General features: G+C 47.8%; 1 protein-coding gene across 1 annotated transcript in view; it reads left to right on the forward strand.

Annotated features, from left to right (window-relative positions):
• The window catches only part of MYBBP1A (MYB binding protein 1a), an 81,162-nt gene that overhangs the window by 16,056 nt on the left and 46,043 nt on the right, over positions 1-19,063 (forward strand). Inside the window, exons 14-23 of the mRNA XM_054008609.1 lie at positions 811-901; positions 4,026-4,177; positions 5,088-5,180; positions 5,972-6,118; positions 6,857-7,021; positions 9,054-9,211; positions 10,604-10,738; positions 12,240-12,360; positions 13,225-13,356; positions 15,845-15,913. Of these exons, the coding sequence (XP_053864584.1) occupies positions 811-901; positions 4,026-4,177; positions 5,088-5,180; positions 5,972-6,118; positions 6,857-7,021; positions 9,054-9,211; positions 10,604-10,738; positions 12,240-12,360; positions 13,225-13,356; positions 15,845-15,913 (1,263 nt within the window). The remainder of the gene's footprint in view (positions 1-810; positions 902-4,025; positions 4,178-5,087; positions 5,181-5,971; positions 6,119-6,856; positions 7,022-9,053; positions 9,212-10,603; positions 10,739-12,239; positions 12,361-13,224; positions 13,357-15,844; positions 15,914-19,063) is intronic.

The following is a 19,063-nucleotide window of genomic DNA, read 5'->3' on the forward strand; positions in this document are numbered from 1 at the left end:
CATTGGTGAGTGGTATTATATACATGCAAAGTTATTAATACAGTGGGGGTTGGAGGACTCATATTGGACTGTCTGTCAGAGTCCTCATCTAAAATATAAAGAGCATCCAAAAATACATTGTGCAAAGTGTTGGGATTGGCATCTTGTTAAAATAAGAATCGTGTCTGCGACTGGTAATAGAAAACAACCAGAAAATCCTCGCTCTGCTTCTCATCTTGGCCACCCCAGCTACCAGCTTTTCACCGTCTTCAGCTCAGAAGTGTGCTATGGGGTGGCCTGGTGCTGATGGCCAAGGTGGGCTCTTCAGTTGTAAGTTCTGCTTAAACTGGAATCCCTGGTCTGAGCTATAATATAATGTTCACGTGTGGTATATATACAGAAGACCAGCAAAGTGTTTCCTGGCAGTTAATGACTGGAAAGTGAGGGGCTTTAAAACTGCACTCTCCTTGCAGAATTGTCCTATGTACAAAAATCCTTTTTGGGGGGGACTGTTTGGGCAGTTGCCTCTGAAGTGCTGAGCCCTCTTCCTTCCCATGGTCTTGACTCCATGGCACTTTCCTGAAGGCCTGCACAACCTTGAAGCACTGGGTTCCTAGCTAGTCCTGTTAACTCCTGCCCTTTGTCCTGCCATATCCACATGGCTGAGATGAAAACCCCAACGTGTCTGTGTGCCTAGCATCCTAATGGTGGCACATTGTGCTGAATTCAGGAGCAGAGATGGGTACGTTTCTTGTGTTGTCGTTGCACTTGCACTGGTCCAGGGTATTCACTGCTTGGCTTCTCTCTCTGCTCCTGTTTTACATCAAACAGACTCCGGCAGAAACCCAGGACCTTCTGAATGACCTTCTGAACTGCATTGAGAGGGCATTTGACAAGAAATCCAAGAAGAAGCAGCAGCCTGGTGAGTTCCGGTCTAAAGAGAGAGACTTGGGGAATTATTAACAATCCTCTACCCTGTTAATGTGTTTTCCATTGCCCAGAGCACACTGGGCGCCCACCAAAATATAAAGCCCATCTTAAAACAAAACCAGAGGAAGTGTGCTACTAACCAGCGGGAGCTAGATCCTGCCCTCTGCGGAGAATGTTGATTTTGGTAGAGGAGGGAGTGGGGTGTGTCTCTTCCCTTCCTCAATCATAAGAAATACTCAACACTGAACGTCAGCATTGCTTGTTAGCTGGGGGTCGGCTTGTCGTCCTCTCCCACCAGCAGGTGCATATGGTGCCCATTCAAAGGTGCTCAAAACCCACCTCCCCATGTGACTAATTCCCTTCCCCACCCACCTAAGGAGAAGAGCTATGGGGTATATACTCTGAGATCCTGAGCACCCGGATACGATCGTGAGGGCCATGTTGTAAATGACAAGAGTAATTTTCTTGGTTAAAAGCTCAGGACAGGAATTCTAGATAAATCTCATGGTGGAATTGTCTTTAGGCGTTTGGGCTGAATTTTTACTTGTGAAAAAACTATTTCTTAACCACTGAGGGCTAAATTCATCACTGGCGTAAGTGGGAGCTTCTCCAGTGGATTCGTGGCCTCTGCTTGTGCCAGCAGTGAATTTGGCTTACACCATCTGCTTTGAGTGTGGTTCTTTGAAATGGCTGCTCTCTGAGGTAATCCTTAGGGTAGAGCTAGTAACTGATGCATGATCCAGTGATTGCAGCTGGGCACTGGGAAACAGGACTCCTGGGTTCTAATTCTGGCTCTGCCACTGACTCGTTGTGTTGGACAACTTGTGTTACCTCTCTGTGCCTCAATTTCCCCCTGTGAGAAACAGTGAGGATAATACCTGATTTGCAGGGTGTGTTGTGAGGCTTACGCCTTTCCCTTAACTATTTTTTTTCCACAGAGCGGCACAGTAATTCATGTAAAAGATGTGGCATAGAAAACAAAGCATCAAAAAACATGCAAGAGATTACATAAACGTACCTCGTTAGATTATTAAGGTAGAACTTGTTACATTGTGGGGCCAATAGGACCTCAAGATCCCATGTAAAACCCAGATACAAAAGAGCATGGTTAAGTTGTATGCTCTGGGGACTGTGGAAGGAAATGAAAGAGAATTCAAATGAACTTTCCCCTGGCCAAGAGGGTAGGAAGGCTAATGGAGTGTCCAACTCATTGGGAGCAGAGGGCTAAATTCCATGCTTATTCGTGTGAAGGCCAAGGTATAAATTCAGACCTGTTTGCTCCCCACAGCACACTGGATGCCCACTGGCTTTAGTGGGAGGTTTGCACAGAGATCGGGGTGAGCATGACCTGTATAGATTAGCTAAGTGCTCAGTTATAAGTGGGCCAGTGCGTTTTTGTTATATTCATCACCTGGTGAGAGAATCTGCTCCCCTTTGGGCCACTGCTGCTAGAGTTGCCATTTGTTTCTCTTTCTTCCCCATCCTCCTTTCTGTTTCTCTCTTCCCCTCCAAGCCTTCCCATCTTTGTGAGTCTTCTTTGTTCTTCCCTGTGGCAACCCTCAATTCCCCTGCCAGAGAGCGTCACTTCCACTCCCTGTCCCTATCGTCCACAGAAATGATCAGGCGTTCAATGGTTAATGTCAGAGGTGGGCCAACTATGGATCGTGGGCCACATCTGGCCCGCGGGACTGTCCTGCTTGGCCCTTGAGCTCCTGGCTGGGGAGGCTAGCCCCCGTCCCCTCCCCTACTGTCCCCCCTTCCCCGCAGCCTCAGCTTGCCATGCCGCCAGCGCTCTGGGCAGTGGGGCGCGAGCTCCTGCCGGGCGGTGTGGCTGGCTCCGGTTGGGCAGTGCGGCTGCCAGATATGCTTCTCTGAGCGGCGTGGTAAGGGGAGCGGGGGGGTTGGATAAGGGGCAGGGAGTTCCAGGGGGCAGTCGGGGGATAGGGAGCAGGGGGCCGTTGGATGGGATGGATGTTTGGGGGGGAGGCGGTCGGGGGTGTGGATAGGGGTCGGGGCAGTCAGGGGACAAGGAGCAGGGGGGGTTGGATGGGGGTGGGGTCTTGGGGGGGACGGTTAGGGGTGGGGGGGTCCCGGGAGGGGGTGGTCAGGGGACAAGGAGTAGGAGGGTTTGGATGGGGTGGAGGTTTTGAGGGGGGTGGGAAGTGGGAGGGGGCGGATAGGCGGTGGGGGCCAGGCTGTTTGGGGAGGCACAGCGTTCTCTACCCGGCCCTCCGTACTGTTTTGGAACCCCGATGTGGCCCTCGGGCCAAAAAGTTTGCTCACCCCTGGATGAATGTTGTCGTTAGTGGTATGAGTGTTGGCATTTAAAGTTGATCCTTCAATCAGATTAATAGGAACGAGGGGAGTTTGCGCCTTCAAGTGATTGGTTCCAGGCTGTCTGTCGATTCAGGCATAGTTCCCTTGGCTCATTTTTGGAAGGTTTTCTCTCTAGTTATAAGGCAAGACCCTTTTTATGAAAGCTGAGATTACTGAGACTGAATATTTCAGGCAGCAGGATCCGTCCTTCCTGCTCTGTATGTGACGCGCCTGATCTAGTGGGTGGGACACTAGCTTGTGACTCAGCAGACCTGTGTTCAATTCAGAACTCCTCCGTAGACTGCCTGTGTGGCCTTGGGCACGTTGCACTTTAACTACCCTGTGCCTACATTCCCCACCTGTAAAATGGGGCTATCGATTCCCTGACTCGGTGGGGATGGGGACAAATCCATTAATGGTTGTGGGATACTTGAATACTAAGGCAATGAGAACCTTTAAGTACCTAGATATAGGCCTGTGGAGCAAACCAGATGGCAGGACTGGCCAGGCCTGTTACCTGGTGGAATGCTTATTTGCTTAGGCCATGTTCTAAAGATTTTAGGTCTGTCATCTTTGCAGTGACAGTAACCTATTCAATACTATTGCATTACCTAGCAACATACTATTTTATTCCCAGTCCAAGTCACTGCAGGAAAACCTGTGTTCTTCCCCCATTTGGCTAGCATTATTATTTTTTTGCCTGATGGAGGTATCTGCAGCCCTTTCTTTGAAGCACCTTGAGAGCCTGGTGCCCAAGTTTTAATTTCTCCTCTGCTGATGCCTTTTTGTTTCCTGCACAGATGACGAAGAGCCAGAATGGGTAGAGGTGATTGTGGAAATTCTTCTATCCCTCCTCTCCCAGCCCAGCCTACTCATGCGCCGGGTCTCCAAAAGTGTGTTTGGACGCATATGTCCTTACATGTCAAAGAAAGCCCTGCACCTGATCCTGAATGTAAGTGAGGGATCTGGGGTGGGAGCTGGATTGATTGATGTTTCTGATTGTTTTACAAGTAAAGGGCGGTTTTGGTTAAATGAAGACAGTAACAGGGACATCCTATGGTTCAGAGGATTTTGGTAAAGGAGATAGCAGGCTGCAACCTAGAAGGTGAAGGCGCTGTCTAGCTGCCTGTGTCATTCTAGGTCCAGGAGTACATGTCCAGTTTCTAGCTCAGGGGTTAAAGGAGAGGCCTCCATGCGAGTGCATGCTATGAAATGGGAATGTCCTCAGATAAGTACTTCTGAGTCTTAAAAGACTCTTATGAGAGGATTCGTGCAGGGCCACCTGTTCTTGAACCAGCGAACTTGGGAACAGCTTATATTTGGCCACTTTTTTCCTTTATTATCTTTAGTTTAGGAAATTATTGTGTCACTTTATACATCATTGTGCTTATATGTTTTAGCATGAATCGTAATTTAAAAAAAGAAGCTAAAAGTACCTGAAATTCAAAATCTGAATGAATAGGGTCACATCACTACCTAGTGTATGAGAGAATAATCTATTGATTGCAAAAAAAAAAAAAAAAAAAAGACAACAACTAGAAAGTACTTCCTATGAGGAATGTAATGTGTATTATGAGTTAAAATAGATGTCTGTTCATTTTACGACTCTCTTCCTCTCATATTTTCCTTTTTCCCTCTTATTTGTTAGCTGTAGAAGTATTGTATGGCTTTTTTCAAATTTTCTGGTATGGGTTTCCATAAATAGCAGGTACAAAAATATTGACGCAAGCTAGAAAGCTATGTTTTTCTAGCCTGTTATAACTTTAACTTGGTCATTGTTCAGCTAATTCAATTTGCTGAAAACAGCTGTACATTCTGTATTAAAAAAAAAAGTAAAACTTGTTTGGAAAACTCTTCTACAGGTTCTTGATCCAGAGCAAGATCAGGATGAGGAAAGTGCTGTTGTTGTGATGGAAGAAACAGACAAAAAGAAGAAAACCTTGCTGGAGGATACGGTAACTCCTTCGTTTAAAGAAATAATCTTCCATCCCTGACCATTGAAACAATGTTACTGCAGATCTGTGTCTTTAGAAGTTGGCGGGGGGGGAGGCATAGCTCAGTGGTTTGAGCATTGGCCTGCTAAACCCAGGGTTGTGAGTTCAATCCTTGAGGGGGCCACTTAGGGATCTGGGGCAAAATCAGTCCTTGGTCCTGCTAGTGAAGGCAGGGGGCTGGACTCAATTACCTTTCAAGGTCCCTTCTAGTTCTAGGAGCTGTATGATTTCCAGCAGACAGGTCTCCGCAGCAGACAAGCCACCATGATGATCACCTCTTGTTGGAAGTGAAGCAGAAAGGCCACAGGCTGAGTAGTTGTGACGCAGGATTGTCTGGATCCTGGAGCTCAGAGTTGAGGAACTGCAGAGCCTCAAGTGGTGTGGGCCAAATCCAAGTTCATTAGGCATGATGATAACTCTCCAAAGCAGGTTCCCTAACAAGGCCCCTTCCTGCAGTGCCCGAAGGTCTTTTTCTCCAAAGCGAGTCCCAGACTGACTTCTCTTTGGTAATTCTCTTATTTTATACCCCGGAGAGGTTTCCCGGCTTGTCCTGCTCTTTCTGCTACAGTGATTTCCCTTTCAGTCAGACCGGATGTCCTTTCTGCCAGCAGCACTCTTTCCCCATCCCATTTGAGGCACACGGGCAGGGCAGCATTGAGAAAGCGTGCATTGCCATTGCTTGTTCTTTGTCTCACCAGCCTTAAATTCGCACACCATTTAATAGGTGGGGTGGATTCTTTTCTTCTTCACAGAACAAGGAGGAAAGTGCAGACTCTTCTGATGATGACAGCTCCGAGGAAGATGGAGAGGAAGACAGTGAAGATGAGAATAATAATGAAGGCGTAGATGAAAATTTTCGGAATCAGCTGATGAATGTCCTGCAGGCGGGGAATGCATTGGTAGGTGCCTACAAGATGATGGATGCTTCAGAGAGCATAGAGGAAGGCTTGGAATATTCTGTGGTGCAGTATAACTAAGGCCCTGATGCCCCGTAATCCACTTTCCTTCTGGGTAGCAAGAATCCTGATCCAGCTATCCTTTATATGTATTTGAAACCCGTGGCTGGTGTTTTCACGGGAGTCTAAGGGAGTTCGGCATTTAACTTCTATTGAAAGTTAATAGAACTTGGGTGCTGAGTCCCATTCAGGCCCCTCTGTAAATCTCAGCCTGTAGCTACAAGTTCCACATGCATCCATGTCGGAAGCAGTCTGCGTTGGGCCTATATTGTGTAAGTGTTGCTGCCTCTTGCCCCTCGCTGGTTCGGGTGGCTGGAAAGCGCCCAATTACCTGTCCAGTCAGTCATGCAGTAACCTGGCCATCACATGCATGCAAGACGTAGGCAGGTAGTTGCCCTTTTACGCATCTCTGTGGCCTTCTCACAGCCCTTTGCATTGTAGGCTTCCGCTAGGCTAATCTTTGCCGGGCAAAAGGTTCTAAAGTTCAAGTCGGTCTCCACATGTGGGGAAGTCTGTCCAACACCTGCGCTAGCCATACCATCCTGTCCCTCTTGAGGCTTAATGGCTAGAACTCTCCTTTGCTCTTAAGTGTTTGGACCCCAGTGAACTGCAATCCCAAGAGGCTGAGGAAAGGGGGATTGAATTTTAAAATAAGTAAAATGACTGTTTTGTTTTTTAAAGGGAGGAGACAAGAGCGATGAGGATGTGGATGATGAGACCATGCTGGCCCTTGATGAGAATGTTTCGGCCCTCTTTGCTGAACAGCAGAAGCGGATCCAGGCAAAGAAGGACGAGAAAGAAAAGATGCGGAAGGAGAAAATCTTACGGAGGGATTTTAAGATTAAGGTAGGTGGCAAGTGTCCTATTGAATGGCCCATGTCTATCTTTGTAGCATGTTGTTAGACAGCTGGATGTATTTTATTGCATTGAATAAGCTGCTAAAGAAACCAAAAACATTAAATGTGTCTTTATATTGTAAGCTTCGTTTGACAGGGACTGTGTTTTGTTCTGATTTTTGTGCAGCTCCTAGCACATTGGGGTTCTAGAGCATGAATAGGTCTCCAAAGACCTACTACAGTATATATTATAATAAAGAAGCAAAGCTTTTCAAAAGAAAACAATGATTTTGGGTGTCTTTTAGCTGTTGTATGTTCAATTGGGGACACCTTAGAGGGGCCTGATTTTTCAGATGGTGAGTACTTGGCACTTTCTGATTTTATGTCTCAAGTTGAGCATTGAGAAATGGAGGCACTCAAAATCCCTCCTGGAAACTCTTGGCTGTATGTTTTCCCTGGGTTATTAGGTATAAGAATGGTGAGTCTTGGACTCGGCAATGAAAACAGTTTCCCTAGGTGTGAACGTAGTATTAATTTGTGACAGGTTTCAGAGTGTTAGTCTGTATCAGCAAAAACAACGAGGAGTCGTTGTGGCACCTTAGAGACTAACACGTTTATTTGGGCATGAGTTTTCATGGGCTAGAAACCACTTCATCAGATGTTAAATAAGGTGCCACAAGGACTCCTCGTTGTATTAATTTGTGACCACTAGGTGGCAGTAGAACCTGTAGAATGGCTTTGCAATTTGTCAAGCTGCTTCATCTGGTAAAAGGATTCTTGAGCAGTAATTTATAAATAGGGCCCTATCAAATTCACGGCCATGAAAAACATGTAATGGACTATGAAATCTGGTCTACCCCGTGAAATGTGGTCTTTGTTATGCTTTTACCATTACTATGCAGATTTCATGGGGGAGACCAGTGTTTCTCAAATTGGGGGTCCTGACCCAAAAGGGAGTTACAGGGGTTCACCAGGTTATTTTAGAGGGATCGTGGTATTACCACCCTTACTTCTGCGCTGCCTTCAGAGTTGGGTGGCCAGAGAGCAGTGGCTGTTGGCTGGACGCCTCGCTCTGAAGGCGGTTCCCTGCCAGCAGAAGCGTAGAAGTAAGGGTGGCAATACCATACCATGCCACCCTTATTTCTGTGCTGCTGCCTGCAGAGCTCGGTGGCCAGAGAGTGGCCGCTGCTGACTGAGGGCCCAGCTCTGCAGCGATAATACCATATCACGCCATCCTTACTTCTGCAGCGGCTCTGCCTTCAGAGCTGGGAACCCGGCCAGCAGCCGCTGCTCTCCTGCTGCCCGGCTCTGAAGGCAGTGCTGCAGTAGTGCAGAACCCCCCCTACAATAACCTTGTGACCCCCCCTCCAACTCCTTTTTGGGTCAGGACCCCTACAATTACCACACCCTGACATTTCAGATGTAAATAGCTGACATCATGACATTTATGATTTTTAAAATCCTATGGCTGTGAAATTGACCAAAATGGACCCTGAGTTTGGTAGGGCCCTACTTATAAATGTTGCCAAACTGATGGGGGGGGGGAATAACTAAGGGGTGTCCAGGGTCACAGGAGCGTCTGCTTTTTTTATTTTAGTAACACCAGTGCACTGGTGTGAGATCATCACGCTGGTCTGGAAGTCAGTGGGCCTTCAGCTGGTGAAGTGCTTGTAGTTTCAACTGAATTATGCCAGTTTACACCATCTGAGGATCTAGCCAGGAAGTGTAATTGACCCATCAACAACACAGAAACTGACTATCCACAAAGCGCTGTCAAATGCATTAACTAAAGAGAATGTTTGTTTTTCTCTCATCTCTTTCAGTTACAGTAATTCTGGGTGTTAGTAGGTGTCCAATTTTCAGATGGAAATGTGATTTTTGTTTGTTTGTTTTTAAGTTTTGTTTTATTCCCTACTACTTCCCCCAAGTTGACAGGTGACCCTTGAAAATGGACAAATTTGAAGGAGCTGTTTTTGGCACATCCTGATAGTCCATATTGCCTAGTCCACTGGGATTCTCATTTGAATGACTTATATTTCTAGGTACTGGACCTCATTGAGGTGTTCCTTGCTAAGCAGCCAGAGAACCCTCTTGTGTTTGATATTATCGAGCCCCTCCTTCTGGTGATTGAGCGGAGCATGAGTTCAGACTCTGACAAGCAGGAGCAAGACTTCCTCCGGAAAACAGCTGATATCTTCACGTAAGTGTCTGCACTGAAGTGGCTTTCAAAGTCCTTTACCTACCTGTCAGTATGTCTTTGGTTTCTGTAGTAGCTGCTTGGTGGTGCTGACTTGACTCCTAGCAGCTGGTTGTGATGAGTCTGTTGTGTATGTGGATTAAGTATAATTCTTCTTTCTGCTAATTGCATGTTGTTAGAAGGAAAAAAATCCTGATCGTTTATAGCATTCCTCCTCCACGCTCCTCCCACTGAAGGATGTCAAGTACAAAACACATTTGAAGAAGGTGAAATCCCTACTTCCCATGCCGCTGAAGTCAATGGTAACCTTTCCATAGACCTCAGGCGCAGGGCCGCCCAGAGGAGGGGGCAAGTGGGGCAATTTGCCCCAGACCCCGCAGGGGCCCCCCACAAGAATATAGTATTCTATAATATTGCAACTTTTTTTTTATGGAAAGGGCCCCCAAAATTGCTTTGCCCCAGGCCTCCTGAATCCTCTGGGTGGCCCTGCTCAGGCTATGTGTTGAATCACACACTTTACCGGAAACTCGCCCTCTTTTGTCCAGAGTGAAATCACCCAGCAACTTACTCTGTTACTAAATTGCTGTGTAAATTTCACGGCACTGTAAAAAACAAATTTTGTAACAGCCCTACCCTGCTAGACCTTGCCTAGTGAGTCCTGCAGTTGGATGCGGGACAGCACCAGTTGAGTTGTTCATGATCATGCAGCAAGGAATCTCACTCGGCTGCTGGAGATTATTTTGAGAAACATGCTATCCTCCTACGCAAGGTGCGGAGACGCATGGGGTTGACACAGTCCTGATTTCTCTGCTAGTTGATGTCATCCCAGACAGCTTTGGGAGGGGAGGGTGTTTTTATGAATAGAGATTCTTCATGTGCAGAAGTCTGCGTGTGTGTGTGTCTGTGTGTGTTTGGGGTTGTTAAAGAGCACAAAGGAGGCTGATAGGACAGGCTGGAGTTAGGCATAAAGTGCTGTGCATGGTACATGGCGCTCTCCTGTCCCTCTCACAACCCGGCTCTAGGCACCTTCAGTTCTGAGTCACTCTGTCATCTCCAGTCGCTGCTCTGCATGTGCTTCAGTACTGACGAGGTTTGAGGCCACCAAATGCATTTCATGTGTGAGCCTGGATCTCTAGGTGAAAGGTGTAATCAGCTGCTCCGCAAACCCTGCCCTCCTTGAACTGAAGCACAAGAAGGATCAAACAGCTAACGAGTGCCGTACCCACCTCGCCACAGGGCTACCTGTGGTTGCGGCACAGCTCCCATTTCCAGCCGTGAGATGCATGCTGGGTAACTCCGAACCCTAATGTCAAGGGTTAATGCCAGCGCATTGCTCCGAACTCTCTCTTCCGAGGTGACAGCCCTGCATTCTTAATGCCTGTGTCCTCTTTTCAGGAATCACTTATGTAGAGCCAAGCAGTACTGCAGGAGCGTGGGCGACCTGCAGGAGGATTTGCATGCCTTGTTGGAGAGCCTGGTGAAGAGAGCCAGCAAGCACACGGACTCCGCGCTGGCACTCTACTATTTCAGGTGGGTGGCAAGGCTGGGAGAACTCTTCATTTAACACCGTGCTAGGAGGGGGGCCTATTCACAGCTGCTGTAAGTGGGTGCAGTTGCATTTACCTCAGTGGGGACCTTACACAAGGTCTGTCTTTGGTCCAAATGCCACAGGCAGTTTCACTAAGTGAGTGGGGAGGTGCCTCCATTCAGGTTGGTGAAACTGAAGACCTCGATGGCTCATAGGCTGAGGAAATGGTGCTAATATTTCAAATCATTAATTGAAAGGGGTAAGGCGGGGGGGAGGCGGGCAGCGGCAGTTTTTGTCTGGTTCATTTTAGTTGGTTACAATGGTTACAACTAAGCATTATAGCTGGTTAGTTATGGTAACACTGAAACCATGCCAGTAGACAGAGCTGGTGAGACCAAGTTGACCCGTAGGCCTGGGGGAAATGTGGGCGTTGGAAAATCCCGAGGAGGCTGTAGAGAAGTGAACGGGGACAGCGGCTCAGCTGGCAAGCTAGGGAGAGTGTCCTGCCAGTTTGAAGCACCACGGACATGAGAAGCAAAATTTTTAGTGCTCCTCTTGCCTGGGATATATGGTACAGAAATGGTCCAACCCAACTGGTAGAAAGTGGAAAGGCTCTCATAGGCTTCCATAGTAGGCGATGGAATTGGGCCTTGATTCTGGCTGATCGGGATGGGAACTGGTGTCACTGCAGGGCTGGCGTCCCCTTGCAGTGGCCGTTCTGCATGCACCCTGGTAGTTTGTTTCCCCATCTGTGTTTCACAAGGGAAACACAACCAGAGCTTTAAACAGCTGAAAACCTTAAGCAGAAGGGCGCTAACCTCTACTTGACAGCATCTGCTTCCCTCCCCCTTGGTGCAGGTGGGTTAGGAGCTCCCAAGATGCTGGTGCAGCATATATTTATTTTTCCTATTGCCATGTTATGCCAGAAAGCGGGGGGGGAAACTTCCGGCTAGTCCCATCCATTTCTGAGCCTTGATTCCTCCATCTCTGATTGGGGATGCCACTACTTAGCACTCTAAACATGCCCAGTCAGGTTTGACTCAACTATAACATCGTGCATCCCTCCGCAGTCTGTTGGCTGTATCCCCCTGATGCATGAGACTGTCTGCTCTTTGGGGTAGGGACCGCCTTCCCATGACGTGTGTACGGTGCCTAGTGCAATAGGGCAGCTGTAGGCGCTCCCACAATACAGTAAAAAGAGTGTGCAAGGCACTGGGCTATTCTTGGGTGGAAGGTGTAACAAGAGCAAAGGGGTGTTAGCTCCTGACGTAGCCGTCAGTAAAACAGAGACTGCATTAGAGAGAGGAGACCCTGCAGCCACCCCAGCATCCAGATATGTTTGTTGTCCCTGCTGCAGATCACTGAGAAGAGCTGTTTGCTCTGTCTGTCTGACCAGTGGCCTGCTTGTAAGTTCTGTTGGAGACCTGATTGCAGGGGCATGGGCCTCGGCTTTTGGGCACTCCACTAAACACTGCCCACTTCTCGGTTTTGTTTCTGGTTCAGCGCCTCTTTGTACCTGTTCAAAGTGCTGAAAGGAAATGTGGCCAGAGAGACGGCGACCCCGCTTTCTCCCTCGAAAAAGGAACGGAAAAACAGCGAAGGGAGCAGTGCACAGACTGACCAGGTAAGAGGGCTGTCCGCCTCTCAAGGCAGGGGCTCTACAGGGCTGGGATCCCAGGTGGGCTTTGTATTGTCAGTGTGCATTGTATTATTGCCATATGGTGGTCGTGGTCCCCCAATGTTCTGCCTCTTCGTTTCCTGAACTGCCATATCCTCACTGACCCTCCTATTCAGTCTTCTTCTTAACCACCTGTCCAGGTGAGGTATCTCTCCTTCAGCCATCAAAGGGTGCTAATACATTTTAGGTGCCTGCTAATTGGATAATAAACCAGACCCCGAGCTTACATATTCATGCTGCTCACCCCACTGTTCCCGTATCTTTGCCCCACTACCTCTTCCTGCTGACTCTGAGCCCTTTTCCAGGAGGGGTTGGGTGTAATCCAGCAAATTGGAGCATGGCCGAACTCACCTGTGTATGGAGGCAGCGTTGTCCAGTGGATTGGCAGTCAGGAAACCTGGGTGCTGTTTCTTGCTCTGCTACTAATCTGCTGTGTGGCCTTGGGCAGGGATCTCGAGCTGTTCTGAAAATCCCAGTGTCGATCCCTTTCTGTGCCTTAGTTTTCTCTACCTGGACGATGGGAATAAGGATAGTTCCCTTTCATAAAGCACTTATGGAGCTATAAATAAAAAGCACCAGGTAAGAGCCGAGCGGTCTTGATCCTTGCACACTCAGAGCTCGCGTGACTTTGGGGGTGTGAAGAAAATGCTGAGGGTGGGCCCTTGAAAAGGCATGTTGTTTGGGACAAATGTATAAGTTACCCAAGAAGGATAAGTTTTGGCAATCTCGGCGTGCTCCCTGGTGCTCTGGTATAGATAGAATCGCTCCCATTGTTTCACAAACCTCATCTTTCCTTGCTGCCCTTTCCAGCTTTCTGGCACAGGCATTCTGGACCTGAAGAGAGTGACCATGGTGTATCAGGAGGCATTGAGTGGATTCCTGACCAGGCGAAAGAGTGCCCTCACGGGATCTATGTTTCTTGATCTCTTCAACCGCTTCCCGGTAAGCGTTGCTAGGAATGTGGTACCCTGTGTTCCAGGGTAAACCCTCGGAAAGCAACGAGTTTTATTTTTCAGTTCATTGCAGGCTTGCAGAACAGCTGTAAGAGTTACAAGAATGCAGCTTGCTAAGTCTAAGAGGCAGAGGAATGAACTATTGTTACCCTCTGCCATTTACACAGCATCGTACGGGGGAGTACTGGCATAGAAATCTGAATTGAATTGAAAGGCCATACTTTTTAGGATGCTTTATGAGGCCCTAGACAGATGAAATCTGCCATTGTGTATTAGCTTGATATGTGTACTCAAGACGGTAGGGATGCATTAGACTTGCAATTCTAGTCCAGCTGCCTCCGGGCAATGGCTTTTTATCTGCGCACACAAGGTATGCTGAGTGTCTGCATTTTCTCAGTCTCCTGCAAACTAGACTCCAGTGCACATATTCCAACCTTGTTCGTGGAGCAGTGTTGTCACCCCCAAACTTTTGGGATAGGCAGTGGATGTTGACTCCTGCAGGCTTTGAACCTCTGCACCTAATTGGAACTGGTACTCCTTATATAGGCTGCCTCTAACCCTCCTGAGCCAGTTGGCTTTCCAGGAGTCTGTCCAAGAAACAGTTCTCTGAACCTCTTCCCTCCTCTTGATAGCTAGAGGACATGCCCCTCCTGGTTCTTCAGATACACAGAGGCTTTCGGGTAAAGGAGGCTCTGCTTTAGGAGGGCCCTTTCTCCAGAATCTTCAGCATTGTAAACCCTCTCTGGGGATTGGACTCAGTGAGGAGTATTTGTCCTGAATGCATGTCTCTTCCCAAATAAAACCTCAGACCTGCAGACATCCATCTCTTCCTGGGCTGCTGTGGCAGTTTAATTAGCTTCCTGGAGAGCAGTGGTGTTTGCAATAAGCTGGATCATGGAGCGTCTGAGCTGGGGCCATCAAGAAATGGAGGTGATGGTTTATATTACCACCCCTCCCCCCCCCCCCCCAAAAAAAAAAAAAAAAACCCAAAAAGCTAAACCAAAACCCACAAAATTCTGTGATGCTTCAGGTCCTTTAGGAGCAGGGAGAAAGCCACTGGACAGCTGTCTCATGGCTGTTTAAGGAAAGAGGCTCTAAAATGTCAAACTGAGAATGAGACATTTTCAGATTCTTAACTTAATTCAGCTCTGGCAAGGGGGAGCTTCTGGAAGGCTGGTTTCCTTGTGAGGTTGTGCCCTGCTCTACCCTAATTGACTAGTGAGAGATGGGACGGGCAAATACCATCTATTGGCCAGAGAGTCTCATGTGCCTACTCCCGGCTCTTCCATTGATCTTGGGCAACTTGTTAAGACCCAATTCTGCAACATCCCAAGTGCTCTTGGTTCCCATTGGAGGCATCGGGAGCTAAGGGCACGGGGTTGCTTTCAGGATCATCCCCTAAACTTCCATCTCTGATTTTGTCCATTTAAAGGTGATGGTTTATGAGGGTGTTGGGATGTCTAGTTTCAGTTTAACCTGTTGCCAGGCCTGTCTATTCACTGAGTCACAGGTCTGAGTTCCCTCCCGAGTCTCTCTGGTTTTTAATAACCGCACAAAGAGTAAGGGAGGGGTTCGTTCTATAGCAAAGAACTGCACGTGCCTCTGATGGACCAGGTACTTTGTCAGAGCAAAGCATTACAATTATTTATACATGAAATCAGAGATTTTTGAGCAAGATGTTTGTTCACCCTTCTTGTTTGCATTGTTTTTCTTTGGATTCTTAATGCTCGTGAAGCTGTGAAGATTAATTTAGGGACATAGGAGTTGCCAGATTGACCTCAGACTCAAGGTCCACTAGTCTGGTAACCTCTCACTGACAGTGGTGAATCCTTGCTTTTTCAGAAGAAGGTGCAAGAAACTCCGCAATGGGCAGTTATGGAATAACCTGTGCACAGGGAAACTTCCTCCCTGACCCACATTAGTTGCAGGTTGATTTCACCATGAAGCATGAGAGTCAGTATCCTTTCCAACACTCTTGCTTGTTTTTTTTTTTTAGTATTCACCTTTCTAAGAGCTTGTCTACTCATGAAAACTAATCCAGAATAAATTAGGTTAGGGTGAGACTTTAAAACAGATTAAGTACTTGCCAAGTGGATTAAGCTAATTAGGAATAAGGCACTCTGTTCCAGAATAAGAGCATCCGCACATGGAATTCATCAGGAATAACTCCCTTTGTAGACAAGCCCTAACTCTGGGTATTCCCATGCGTCAGTGGGACAGTAGAGGTGCCTAAAATGTTGGCAGGATCTGGGCTTAAGCCCACAGTGCCAGAGCATGAAATTGGGACCCTATTGAAGACAGTGGGAGTTTTGCCACAGACTTCAGTAGAGCTAAGGTTTTGCCCAGAGTTGTGAGTAAAGCTGGTTACCTTTCCAGGAACCAGGTGCTGAATCCACATACAAAATCTAGGCCTTTTTAAAACAAACAAACTAGGCTTTGCAATGAGGCACTAATGGCCAGGTTCTTCTTTGTTACAGGTCACGTGTAAGCCGTTAATAGACACCCTCGTCAAGTCTATCACAGCAGGAGCAAGGCAGCATCAGCAGGTAAGAAGGAAAACAAGGCAACAAAGCTGCATTAAGCAGCAATTTGGAGATGGCACTTAATCCTGTTGGCTCGGCTGATGCTTCATAGGTGTATTGCTGCCTTTGGAGTTGCCCAATTCTGCAAAGTGGGCTTCCCAAGGAGGGTTCTCTTGTGGCTGTTGCTTTCCCGCTGTGGGTATATGAGGCAAATTCTGAGGTTTTGTATTTTCCTGGTCACTCCCTGTGTTCTCTCAGCTACTGAGCTTTTCAAGTCCTGCTTTTTACTCATTAGTTCCATCAGGGTGCTTGACTCCTCACAGGAGTGCTCACCTCGCAGCGTTGAGCGGATATTATTATAGAAGATGCCTGATTTTTCCTTGCCTTTTGAATCACTGCTTGATGCTTTGTGGGTCAGAAGCTCCTTTTATTAACTCATCATATTAGGAAATATCTGCTTCCTAATGTCAAGAGCCTGCAATTCCAAGGTTAGCCTCCTGTGCCTGCCTTAAGCACCATATACCCTCCAGGCAATGCCTTCTCCTCAGTGACCCAGTTCCAGCGATCCTCTGCTTCCCAGGCCACGTAGTTCTGTGTTTAGCTGGAAAGTTCCTGTACTATGGAACTGGTTGTTTTTGTTTTTTTGTTTTTTTTTTTCAGGTTAATTGTGTGAGCCAGGCTTTGCTATATGTGTGGTGCCTTATTGATAAAACGTGACTGGGGTGACTGCTCACTGAGGCTGCTTTACGCCCATGCGATCGAACCCGACTTTTATACCTGCAGCCATCACTGTGACATCCGAGTGCCTCCCCTGAAAACCCCTCTAGGCCAGTGGCATAGTCTTGCGAACATTCCCTTTCTTAGCTGTAAAGTGTCTCTGGCTTAGAAACCCACGGCCTGGAGTGACCTTACTCTGTTGTTGTTTGATCGTTAACAGCAATGGAATTAAAGCACGAAGGGCCAGATACTCCTCTCTACTCACACTGCCTGAGGCTGCCAGTGTAAATGAAGTTTACTCACTCTGAAAGGCCCCTGTACGCTGCCAGAGCGACCTCGGTGTAAGTGCGAATCAGACCCAAAGTGACTTTGGTGGATGAAAATGAGAACGGGTTCTGTTAATAAGCAAATTAATTAATTGAAGCACGATCTCGGTTCTGTCCCCGAGAGACTGTGCAGCCTCCCTAGCAGCGGGCTTAGTTTGTGTTACTATCTCGGCTTCTTCCATGGGGAATAACAACTTGTTCCTGTCGGGATTCCCATGGTAATGTGTGAGCTTCATTTCAAGAGTCTGTTTAGCTGAAGGACTCTTGGCTCCGGGTGCGTGGGAGGGGAGAGAACATGGGCCTGGCTACACTGTGCTGATAAAGAACAGGCGGAAAGCCTGATGGTGGGTTTTGGTTTTTTTGGAGTCTGGAGTAGCAGCTAACTGACTGCAATCAGCCACCTGAATTACCCAGGCTGCATCCATCTCAGGACGGTTGGCTTCTTACAGTCAAAATTTGGTGTGTGAGTGAGTGATATCCTCCTCTCCTGATGCTAACTGACTTTATTTTGTCTAGGGATGAGACCCAAAGGGGACACCCCGTCCCCTCACCTATGGGCTAGGAGGTGTGCCAGAGATGGGGGTGTGTATCCTGGGCACAGGAGGGGGCATCTGTATAGCACTTGGTGCAGTTCTGAGCTGCCCTTGGGAAACAAATGAATTAAAACAGCTCCATGGCAGATCTCACTTATACACAGCGCTATTCTGCTCCAGAATCCAGGAGGTGAAAAAGTGGAGTAAAACCATCTTTGGCTCACCCTGGACTGAGCCTAGGAATATAGGATTTGCTGGAACCGAGCTGAGGTCCATCTGGTGGAGTATCTGGTCTCCAATGTCAGATGTTATGATAAATGTCCATGCTGTGATCAGTCTGGATATTCTTGATGGCTGTATGAATGTCCTTGAATCTTGTTGAGTCCTGGGCCTCAACGACTTGAATTCCACAGAATCTAACCTCTTGTCGCTGTGAGGGGACCTTGTACTTCCTGCAGGGATATATTCAGGCTCTGTGGGGCATGCTGAAGCAGTTGGGTCTGCTGACAGGTGTTTCTCGTTAGCCTGTCAATTAACCCAGCAGGCTATCATCGGCTGGTCTGCTGCTAGGCAGAATGTCCCATCCAGAGCCTGCAGGAAGGACTCGTGCCAAAGGAGCAGGGTGAGTCAGACCTGGGTTTGGACTTTTGTGTTAATGTCTACAGTTACCTTATGGTGAAAGGGGCGTGAAGCCTGTTACCCTGGGTTAAGGGGGGTCCTCTACTGGATTTGTTCAGCTGAACCCCCAATGTGGGGAGACAACATGGCATAGTCCTGTACTTAGGATACTGGGCGTCAGGAGACGTGGGTTCTATTTCCAGCTTGGCCTCTGACCTGCTGGGTGCCCTGGGGCAAATCACTTCCCCTTTCTGCTCCTCTCCCACTGTTTGTCTGGCTTGTCTGTTGAGATTGTAAGTTCTTGAGGGCGGGGACTTTCTCTGGGGCATGTCTGGTGCCTAGCAGAATGGGGCCCTGCTTTTGCTGCGGGGCCTCTGGTGCTATTTTCATACCAGGAGTTAAGAGCTACTAATAATGGGTAACACCTTCTGTTTCAGTCATAAACCTCGGTGTGTGGGGAGGGCGGTGAAAGAGGCAGACACACACACAGCAGGCTTTCTGTGTTTGTACGGGGATTAGCACAAAGCAACTCTGACCTGGTCAGCCTCTAGGCACTAGCACCATGTTTAAATAATAATTTATAGACTCAATGCATAGCTGGGGTGTGTGTACCTTTACATGGCGTTTACAAAACCATTCCAGTGGTTGGAGAGGGATCGGGTTGGGAGACCTGGCGGAGGCTCTTGGGGGAATGCTGGATAGTTTTAATGCCGCAGGCTTTGTTTAGGAAACTCCTCAGTGGAGATTAATGATGGAAGGATCTTTTGAAGAGCAGAATCGATGCCAGAGGCAGAAAAAGGATGGCCCAGCGATTCAGGTGCTAGTCTAGGACTTAGAAGACCTGGGTTCAAGACCCTGCTCTGCCACATGCTTCCACTGAGACTTGGGGCAAGTCACTTAATCTCTCTGCTCCCCATTGGTGAAGTGTGAATAATAGTAGTATATCCTGCACAGGGGTATTGTGGGGGTAAATACATCAG

This window comes from Malaclemys terrapin, chromosome 18, assembly GCF_027887155.1.
Source record: "Malaclemys terrapin pileata isolate rMalTer1 chromosome 18, rMalTer1.hap1, whole genome shotgun sequence".
NCBI lineage: Eukaryota > Metazoa > Chordata > Testudines > Emydidae > Malaclemys > Malaclemys terrapin.